Genomic DNA, 11,245 nt, shown 5'->3' on the forward strand with positions numbered 1-11,245 from the left:
AAAATAATTGATTTAATAATATAAATACAGATAACGCTCATAGTGGTAAAGAAGAAAAATCAATACTGTATGAGGTTATAGAAGAGACGCAATAGCAAACAAACTTATCAGTGAATGTAGGTAATCAAAATAAGGATAAACGACGAATTGTTAGATGATAAGAAATAAAAAACCAACAGACAAACGGACTCCTCAGTCAGGACAATGCTTGAGGCCTCTGCCCCTCCTTTCAATTAGCCTACCCCAAACTAATCTTACCCTGCACCTCTACCTACCACGCTGGCAACCAACACCACAAGCTTACACTCACACCCACACAATACCCCCCCCCCCACAACACCACCCCCCACACACACACAACTATCACCATTGTGATTGTGATTTTTTATTTTATTAAGTGAAAAGTGAAACATAACAGTTACAGTATATAACTATGTGATTTCCTTTAAATGTTTTTTAATAAAACTATTTAGTTTTGAAGTAAAGATGCACCTTTTAATTTTGGAAATCAACAAGAGTCAATTTTCTCTGACTCAGTGATTGTGTAAAACTAAGTGAATAGGCTAGTTACAGGTTGTACCTATTTTTCTTCTTGGACTTTAAAATGGGGTAAGCGGAAATCAAAATGACAAATCCTCAAGCTTGTAGCATTGGACTATTTAAACAATCAGACTGTTTTCAGACAACTTATACACCTTCCAAAAAATTGCAATCTGTATCAGAATTAACTGAGGAAGAAAAAGAATTAATTCAACTTAGATCTGGAATCAATTTAATTGAATTTAAAAATATTTGTTCCCATCACAGCTACTACTTTCTCAATGTGTTTGAAAAATATCAAACAGTATGCATAGATCCATTAAAAAAAACACAAAAAGCCAATAAAAAAGTCACTAAGAAGTGTATCTTTAAGTTTTTCAAAACAATTGTGTGAAAAAAATATTTTTATTAAACCTGGACAAAACATATGCCCTTCATGTCGAAACTTCTGTGAAGAAAAAACTAAAATCACTGAAAATGAATCTGATGACGAACTAATGATTGAATTGGATTCATTTGAATCTAGAAATGTCTCCCTTTCACAAACAAATGCAGCCTTAGATGATTTGGGTTTAATTCCAATTAAACTTCATAATTTGTCATCACATAGTAAGGGATCGTATTACAAAAGAAAAGTTGAAAAAGTAACAAAAGAAGTAAAGAAAAAATCTCCAAAGCTCTAGATTATGACATTGAAATGTCAGAAGACGAAAAAGAAGATGAAAGAAATGTTATCAAAAAAGCAGAAGATTTTGATAAGCTCGTGGGCCTTTTAAAAGAAAAACTTATGTCTGTTGGGAGATCCCAAAAAGTCCAGATTCTGACTTTAGTGCCAGAATCTTGGAGCCAGAAAAAAGTTGCTACAGAATTTCAGGTGACCGAATATATGGTAAAACAAGCAAGAAAACTTGAACGAGAGAAAGGTATCCTAGCTATCCCTGACCCTAAAAAAGGTAACACACTCTCCGAAAACACAGTTAAACTTGTGACAGACTTTTACCAAAGTGATGAGAATTCAAGAGTTTTACCCGGAGCAAAAGATAAAGTGAGCATTAAAAAAAATATTTATATGCAAAAAAGACTTATTCTCAGTAATTTTATATAGCTTTACTCTTGTTTTAAATGAGAATGCCCCGACTTGAAAATAAGATTCTCGAAATTTTGCAGTTTAAGACCAAAGTGGTGTGTCCTTGCTGGGTCAGCAGGTACCCATACAGTATGTATATGCAGCATACACCAGAATGTGAAATTGTTACTAGATGCTGTAAAAATTGAAGAAAGTTACAAAGATTTGATCAAGATGTTGGTTTGTAATGTTGAAAACAGTGAGTGTATGCTACACCATTGTGACAACTGTCCGTCTGATGATGCCCTGATTGAATACTTAACTGCAAAATTGAGCGAAGATTATGATTTAGAAGAAGAAATAATTATAAGCCAATGGGTTAATACTGACAGGACAGAAATGGTTAAGCAATCAATCAGCGTTGAAGACTTTATTTCATTACTGAGCAAATCTGTAGAAAACCTAATCCCACATTCATATATTACAAAATCACAATAAAACTAAAACTAGTCCAAAACTTTCAAAAAAACTGAAAGAAGATCCGCCTTTGAATACAGCAATTGTAGTAATGGATTTCAGTGAAAATTATTCTTACACCATTCAAAATGAAATCCAAAGTTATCACTGGAACAGAGGTGGATGCACAATTCATCCAGTTGGTCTCTACTTGAAAAAAGATGATAAAGTTTTAATTTCCAACCATTGTTTTATAAGTGATGATTTACAACATGACACTTGTTTTGTGAATTACGTACAAAAAGAAATTTTGAAATGGCTGAAAGAAAATCATCCCGAAATAAACCAAGTTCATTATTTCACTGACGGCTGTGCTGGTCAATGCAAAAATAGAAATAGTTTCAAAAACCTAACAAACCATCATGAAGACTGGAATGGAAGCCGAACATTCATTCTTTGCAACAAGCCACGGGAAATCAATATGTGATGGCTTGGGAGGAACTGTTAAGAGAATTTTCTACTGATTATAACTTCAACTACTTTGGACTTCAATGGTTAAGGTAAACGTGGTATTTTCGATTGAGTTAGGACGACGATTTTTGTTATCATTAAACTGTACCACTGTACACGAGTATCTATATAATTATCGAGAAAAATTTAAAAAAAAATCACTTACGGTCAGAAAATGCCGAGGAAAACCCTCTACGGATTCAGATACCAAAAAACAATACCATATGTAGATATATTGGTCACTAACAAGAAGAATGTCTGCATATTTTTATATTGCGGTTGCAAGATAAAGGTCCACTGCTGCTCTACTTCTTATAATATTAAGTTGTTGTATTCTGAACATGCTCATATCTTCCTCTGTCATTATCCTTTCCTGTGCTTACTTTACACTAGGCTTTGAAGTTACTGTTTTCTCCACAGTTAAAATATGCTGGAGGATTTATCTTATTCTGCACAGTTGCAACAAGGCGTCCTGTTCTCCATCAGCGGCAGCAACCGCGTGTTTTGTAGTGTTGTGCAACGTTTCAATGAGTTGCTTCCTGCATTGGTAGAATTCTTCAAAGAACGGAGTTAGCATCTCACTGAACTCGAAGATCCCACGTGGCTACAAGATTGCTTTTCTCTCTGATATAACTGAAAAGTTGAATGGTTAGAACTTGCAGCTAAAAGGCAACAAAGATAAGGAGATCGGTGGAATGATTTCAGAAGTAACTTTATTTTCAAAAAAGCTCAAGCTGTGGGAAAAGAATGTCATAAAGTTTTTGAATATAAGCACTTTCCTAATTTGAATAAGACCGTTGACAAACAAAATCCTCCGCAACATCCCAACAGTAACCAAGAATACATGAAAACTATTTCAGCCTTAGGAGATCAATTTGATTAATGATTCCAAGATTTTAAAATCATACTATATATGGCACAATTCTTCAACTATCCTTCGGAGAGATTGATGCAGATGAATTATCAACTTGTGTTGTAAAGCATTTCGGTGAAAATTAGGCAGCAGTTGTAATATATAATATATAAAATATATAATATATATAAAAGCAGTTGTTGATTTTCAAAATGATCTGTCTTTAAGAACTATATTTACCACTGGAGCTATGGTCAGTTATACATACTTGTATGAAGCATCTTTTTCGAGTATGAAGTTTATAAAAAACAAACATATAAAAATATTAGTTTTCTTTCCAATTTGATTTTTACTCACGTCTGCCAATGTAAACAAAATACTGAAAATAACCAATGTACTACTTGATGTAACATCCCAAGACTTGGCTGATGTGTTATGTGCGGTGAGTGTTAGGATATGTAGATATCCCTCTTCTTTGTCGTCCGATAGCTTTGGAAATCTTTCCACAATGTAATCATCCCGCAGATGATGGTGATATTTTTTACTGTGTCCTGTACAATACAAAATCTCAATATATGTCACCTGAATGAGCTGCCACTATGTATAAGGTTCCATTGTTAACTATCGCTTGTCTGTAACCGACTGTAAGCACCCATTAGTTTTTTCCCTACAGTTTAGATTTACTTAGTACAGAAATTATTTCTACATCCGGATATGATTAAATACTTCATCTAAGTGTTAAACCACAAAACACCTGGTCTGATCTTTTTCTTTTTGTTATCCTAGGACAAGAAGTCCTGGTCATTATCTTATTTCACCCTCTCTAGCTCACCATTCTCCTTCATTGTTTTATGTGTGTTGTTATCTCTTGTTTACCCTTTATGTGCCCCGTTGTGCGTGCTAAAGTGTGTTCTCTGGCGAATGTTGACAATCCGTCAGTGTGGACCTCTGGAGCTCCCCCGGAACTTTCTTTGGTCTCGTCTGCCTATGGTATCGTGCACCTGGTCTAGGGACTCGTCTTGCGGTGGTACTCGTGAAAGACAACTTCTCTGTATGAATGATATCTTTGGCACATTCAATCTCATTCCCTCTACTCAAATAGTCTCATCGAATTGTCAGTAGCTGGAGACCCCGACTGGTCCTCCGAACGTGATTTAAAATAATTACGCTACAACACTTATTTCTTTTCTCTCATACATTGTTTTTGTCTTTCTTTCTCTAACGTAACACATATTAAATAACTGGTATTTCCTTAAAAGCTGCTGGCGACTATTATTTAAGAGAATTTTGGAAAAGTGCTACATATATTATAGTTGTATTTAAAGCCGTTTTAAATAGCTATCAAACAAATATTACAGTACTCGTATAACAGCAAATGATTTCTTTGTTTTGATGTAAGAAAAACATTCACTAAGTTTGCCAGTACCGTAAATATCTGTTAGTGAATACAAATCAGTAAAGATGATGCTACGATTTATAGTAAATCGTACATCCCCGCTTATTAGTTCGTTATTTATATTTATATTCATGGTCTAGAAATACTAAACTATTATGAATAGTAACTATTCTGTGTAAATCCAAGAAAATTAATCTAAATCAATATCCGCTTACACTACTACTTTTATTGATGCGGATCAGATATGCATGCTATAATTGTGATTTTAAAAGTAATTCTTTTAATCTAGCAAACTGTACCAACAACCTATACTATACCCGAGAGCAGCAAAGAAGTCTGTTGGGGTCCGGCCAATAGCGGTAAAGTGCGTCGTTGCTGTTGCCACCCGACAAAAACGTTCCAATTATGGTAGCTTAAATTTTGTTAGAAAGCCTACTTTTGGTTTATCACATTCTCAAGTGGATATTTTGCATAAATTAGTGTTACTGAAATCTATTATAATCTATGCAGTATAAGGTACAGTAACATGTCTTTACTTTTCTTCATTTTAAACACTTTTTTCATGTAAGTTATCACTATCGTCAAAAATTTAATATAACATTTTATTTAGTATGTTTAAACAGTAATCAATAAGGAATTAGTACGGTCACATTTAAAAAGTAGTTATTGATAATTACTGGCAAATTTATAAAAAATATAGCTAGTTTTCACATTCTTATTTTGCATATAAGTTTTCTCTGTACTGAATAATAGCAATATATTATATTTAGATATTTTCCAAGGGTTGCAGTTTCTTCATACTACTAAGAAAAAGGCGAGACATAATTGATGAACAGTTGATGCATTTATATCGGAATTGATAAACAAGTAAATTTATAACAAATTTGAAAATTTAACTTTAATTTTGTATATAATTATAGTTTGGAAATACAAGATGAAATATATGAAAGGCAATTGGTAAGGTTTTTATATACAAATATAGAGTGGTCAATTAATTTCCTTAATTTCTGACGCACAAAAAACGGCTATTTTACCAAAATGTAGGTCTTTTCATGCTACTTGTTTATATACTCATAGCACCTGGTTATAAGCCGCACTCATATTTCTTCGGAGCACCAAGTTTAGAGATTGAGAACGTTACTGACTCAAGCTCTGTGTCTGTCAGGCTGCAGGATAATTTAGCAACGCAGCATAACTCTAGTTGAGTATAAGTGACGAGTCGTACGTTACGCTCTCTATGGACTTTTTTGCTGCACCCAGGTATAAAACGTACATATCGTACTAAATTATTATACCAATATCTTTAGAGATAAGAAATTTTAAAATGTTAACCTATTTTACTTTTGGTTCGGTAATAGTGACTAATGTATGTTGTATAATAATAATGTACTGTCAAAGGTCTCAAACATCTCTGCAATGTTCATATTTTAAATTTAGTGGTCCGTGTTTCCGTAATTCTTGAACAGCTGTTTCTCTTTTAACTCGCATGGCTGATTTTTTTGTTTAGCCATATACTCTACAGCTGGCTTGTTTACGTTCCCTTGTATGTGCGGTGCGGTTTGGAGATGTATTTTGAAATGTCAAACGTTCACGTGAATCGATTTGTGGATATCTTTGTTAATGCCCGTAGTGCAGTTACTGTTCCACACACTTTCGCGAAGGAATTATCTCCACATCTAAAATATCTAGTGCAGTTCTTTCCTAATTTATACTTTACTTATTAACAATGGTTGATTTTAACGTCGGTGTTGTTGTAGCTGCTGCAGGCTCGGGTACCAGATTAGGCGGATCTGTACCTAAGCAATACCACAGAATATTGGTAAGTACATGTCTTTTAGAATTTTTATTTTTACTTTTATTTACTAACATGTGTTCTTCAGTTCAATTGATCAACATAACCTCATCACTGATTTGTTTCAATGTTTTTAAAGTAATACTATTTGTTACTTGACACTTGGTTATGCTTCCAATTGGCTATAATACTTCACTTGTCAGAATGCCTGAAATTCAGAAAATCAATGTTACAGTTCTGGGAAGTGGTATAAATAGGTGCGGGCTTTGGAGCACCCCACACTTCTGGCAAAAATGAAAAAACATCCTTAATATACCACCTAAATTCGAGTACAGATTAAGTTTCAGCGCTCAGTCCAATATGATCTGACACCGGAAAAGTGGCCTACACAAGATACAACAACATAATTAAAATGGAATAAAACTAAAAATAACAGTTATAACCAAAGAAAGGAAAACAACTTATATACTCTAAATAAAAAGAATAATGAAAGAAAAATAATGGCTAATTTACAGAATATCTAATGAGAAGGAGTATATAGAGGGCAATTGTGATTCATGCGATACACATGATGTCACATTTGTTACGCAAAGTTACTAAAAAATGACACGATATATGAACTTTTCATTCTATAACAATCAAACCCATTGTTGTACCCAAAGTCAAGGGAAATAAACAAAATGGCTAATGGACTCATATGCAGTTGGTAGCCCAACTCTGACCTCTTAAGTTCCTTGTACTTGTTCGCCTGAATGTTGGTATCCTGATTATTCCCTTCACCAATGCCTACCTCTCCTTAACTTGTTATCTCCCCCACCCAGAAACCCTGATTCCCTTCGGTAGAAGACGAAGCCATCGAAATGTAAACTCAACTTCTTTCCCTCCTATGCTGAGGTGGTTTTACTCTCTTAAAGTGGTCGTCTAAATCAAGTCAGTTACTCCAGAACCTGCCTAAGGACCATCTAGAGACTCCTGGGTTTCTACAATTAATAGTCCTCTTAGCCCCATGTCATTGCCCTAGCACTCCGCTGGTCACAGACTCATTCATTTACAAATCCAATCTACCTCAACACTCTTTAACCAAACGTCAAATGCTCAGTGTTATCACTAAAATGTATGACCCATGAGGTTTTTATGCTCTCATCACTAGGTGGGCTAAATGTTCTTTAAGCCGCGTTTACACCGGATTGGCAACCAAAAATTGCCAATTCCGATTGCCGACGCTAGTTGCCGATGGAAGTTTGCAATTTGTATCTGCAACCATGAACACAGTTTGCTTAATTTTTACTGCAACTTGCAACCCAAAAATTAACAGTATATAGAATGTCGAGTGCGGAAGAGGTTGTACTTGCTGTGGCAGCGTGTGTTGTTCTAGGAAAATTGAGAAGACGGAGAAGATTCTAGGTTCGACCTTCATTGCAGTCAAGAGCAAGGTATAGTGGCAGCGATCTAATGAATTACTTAAATAGAGATGATACAGATCCTTTGACGGGAGAATTGAGATGCGATGGCAGTATAAAAACTTTTCAAGAATGTTGAGCAACGATTTTGAATGTTTAATTGTTGGTATTGGACACATAATTAGCAAAAAGGATACTAACTACAGGAAAGCAATTCCAGTGCGTGAAAGGTTAGCTGTAACTTTGCGATTTTTGGCAACTGGCGACTTATACAAGCATCAGTTATTTGTTTAAAGTTCAAAAAAGTGCGATATCTCTCTTGTGCCAGATTTTTGTGAGGCTTTGATATGTTTCCTGAAGGATAACACAGGTGAGTAAATGTTAAATACCTATCGACCACTTGGAGCCGATAGGTGGGAGGGGTAGCGGGGTTAGTTGCGGGGACTCAAGTCGCCGCTCAATTTGGCACTGCAACTCGTATTGCCTACCGAGGTTGGCAACCGCCTTTGATCTTTACCGACTTCAGTCGGAAAACCAAATTTTGGTTGCCAACTTGTAAAATCGGTCTGCAACTACAGTTGGCAATGCGAGTTGCAGTTGTTTTAAGGCGTTCGACTAAATATTGCCAATAAAAGTCTACAATCATTGGTTGCCAACTCCGGTGTAAACATGGCTTTACAAGTATTATGGGCTACAGGGTTAAAATGGGACGATCCCTTTCCTCAGAAATTTGCTGATCAATTGTTAACTTTCGTAAGAGCGTCAAGATCTATTAAGGAAACTGAGATTCCTAGAACCCTTGAACTCTGTAAGACCACCAGTGTTGCTAGGTACTGAAATTAAATTTAAAAGAAATAACCTAATTTGGAAACTAATGAGACCAGTGATATAATGTGTATTGAACATATTTATACCTACTTACACGAACAGCTCTTATAAAGAAACACAGCACTTGTAGTCATAAACATATTGAAGTATAACATTTTAATTTTACACCGTTACAAGACGTATAAGTTACAAAGCTAACTGGAGGTTTTATTTAAAACAGTACTTACATTAAAATAGGTTCATACAAGAAATAAAGTAGATTATAGTTAAGAGAAATAAGCATAGAAATTAAGCTCTGAACAATATGAAATCATTAATAACCAAGATTGCTATTGATACCATGTTTTTCAGCTTTAAAAGTTAATTTTATAAATCTGAAACTAAACAATTTAACCTTCAATTAACTAATTGGTGAGTTTAAAGAAAAATATATTTAATTAATTTCGCTTTGAATTCTTTTATAAATATAACTTAAATAACTGGTAAACTTGACATTAAAAAGAGAGAATAGGGCATAATGCGGACTGGATTTGTAAAATAAAATATATACATAAATTGTTGTTCCTCGGCAGGAAGTGTAATCTCTCCAAGTCCTTGTTGAATAGGCCACTGTCTCTCAGTTAATGTTTGTTGTGCATGATCATGCATAAGTTCTTCTCCTACTGCTGCTGCTGGATACTCAATATCAGGTAGTGTAATCTGTCCAAGGTCAAGTGGCATAAGCAGCTGCTCTTCAGCAGGTATAGGTGGGGTCTCATACTCGAGTTGATTGTGCCCTTCATATTTGAGTTCATTGTGCCCTTCATTATCGGATTCATTGCACCCTTCATATTCATACATCAACTGTTCTTCTTCGTTTGCTACAGGTTGCTCAACAGCATATAGTGTAATTTGTTGTGATCTAGAAAATTGTGAGTCAGATGTGCGTGGTGGAGTCCATAATGAGTCTGGTTTTATCATCTTTTCTGATGCAAGTGGAGTATGTGGTACATTGGCTATATTCCTTCGTGGTTCAGCTATTGGAGGTCCTGTAGGCTTAACTGGCACAGGCTGTATCGGTAAATGTGATTTTGGCCGTACTAGTTTATGCAGAAGGTTGTACGGCTACAGAAGGTTGTTCAACTGCAGAAGGTTTTTCAGCTGCAGAAGGTTGTTCAGCTGCAGAAGGTTGTTCAGCTGCAGAAGGTTGTTCAGCTACAGATGCTACACTGAATTCATTTGCCGGAGGAACAAATTGTACAGGTTCTTGTGAAGAGGAATTTAAAGGATCACATGTTATGAGCTGTTGTGGTCCCGGTGATGCAGGTCGTGGAGGTCTTTATATGGTTGGTCTAGCATGCCGTACAGAACTACGTCGTGCACGAGTTAATATATCACGGAGCACTGGTATACAGTATGGTAAAAATGTCCCGGAACGGTTTAATATATTTTTTACCAATATAGATAAAGTAATGAGACTTGGTATATCAATAATAGCCATAAATGTCTAGTTTTTTAAGGTATTAAAACTTTTTTATCCCTTATGGGGAACGGCCTACGAGGAGTCAGACAAAATTCTTAAATAGCAGCATAGGTCGAGTTTTATATCAAATTAAAGGTCTTAGTTAGTAGAACACATTGCCGCAAACCGGACCTCAAAAGGTTCACTCTAACTGAAATGGCGGCGTTTTAAAGTTATTCGTCATTTATCCAAATAAGTCATTCTCTTACATTAAGATAACATTAATTTAATAATTAGAATTGAAAATTTAGTACTTACAGTTATAGAAAGTGTTCAAAATGTTGTCCAAGTTTCTCTTGGCAATAGCCCAATCTGTGGTAGAAGCCTTCAATAACTTTTTGAATCATCTCAGGAGGTATTTAATGAGTTTCCTCTGTTATGCGGTGAATTAGTTCTTCTGTGTTGGCAGGCTTAGTTAAAAAAACCCTTTGTTTTAAATAACCCCATAAAAAGAAATCAAGAGGATTTAGATCAGGTGATCTAGGTGGCCACTCTATTGCTCCCCTACGTCCTGCCAACACAGAAGAACTAATTCACCGCATAACAGAGGAAACTCATTAAATACCTCCTGAGATGATTCAAAAAGTTATTGAAGGCTTCTACCACAGATTGGGCTATTGCCAAGAGAAACTTGGACAACATTTTGAACACTTTCTATAACTGTAAGTACTAAATTTTCAATTCTAATTATTAAATTAATGTTATCTTAATGTAAGAGAATGACTTATTTGGATAAATAACGAATAACTTTAAAACGCCGCCATTTCAGTTAGAGTGAACCTTTTGAGGTCCGGTTTGCGGCAATGTGTTCTACTAACTAAGACCTTTAATTTGATATAAAACTCGACCTATGCTGCTATTTAAGAATTTTGTCTGACTCCTTGTAGGCCGTTCCCCATAAGG

General features: G+C 35.2%; 1 protein-coding gene across 2 annotated transcripts in view; it reads left to right on the forward strand.

Annotated features, from left to right (window-relative positions):
• Positions 1–6,362: 6,362 nt before the first annotated feature.
• LOC124369735 (D-ribitol-5-phosphate cytidylyltransferase-like) overlaps positions 6,363–11,245 on the forward strand; it is a 51,835-nt gene continuing 46,952 nt past the window's right edge. For both annotated transcript variants that reach the window (XM_046827801.1, XM_046827800.1), the window contains exon 1: positions 6,363–6,640. In XM_046827801.1, coding sequence (XP_046683757.1) covers positions 6,548–6,640 — 93 coding nt within the window. In that variant the 5' untranslated portion in view covers positions 6,363–6,547. The remainder of the gene's footprint in view (positions 6,641–11,245) is intronic.

The sequence above is a fragment of the Homalodisca vitripennis genome, chromosome X, assembly GCF_021130785.1.
Source record: "Homalodisca vitripennis isolate AUS2020 chromosome X, UT_GWSS_2.1, whole genome shotgun sequence".
NCBI lineage: Eukaryota > Metazoa > Arthropoda > Insecta > Hemiptera > Cicadellidae > Homalodisca > Homalodisca vitripennis.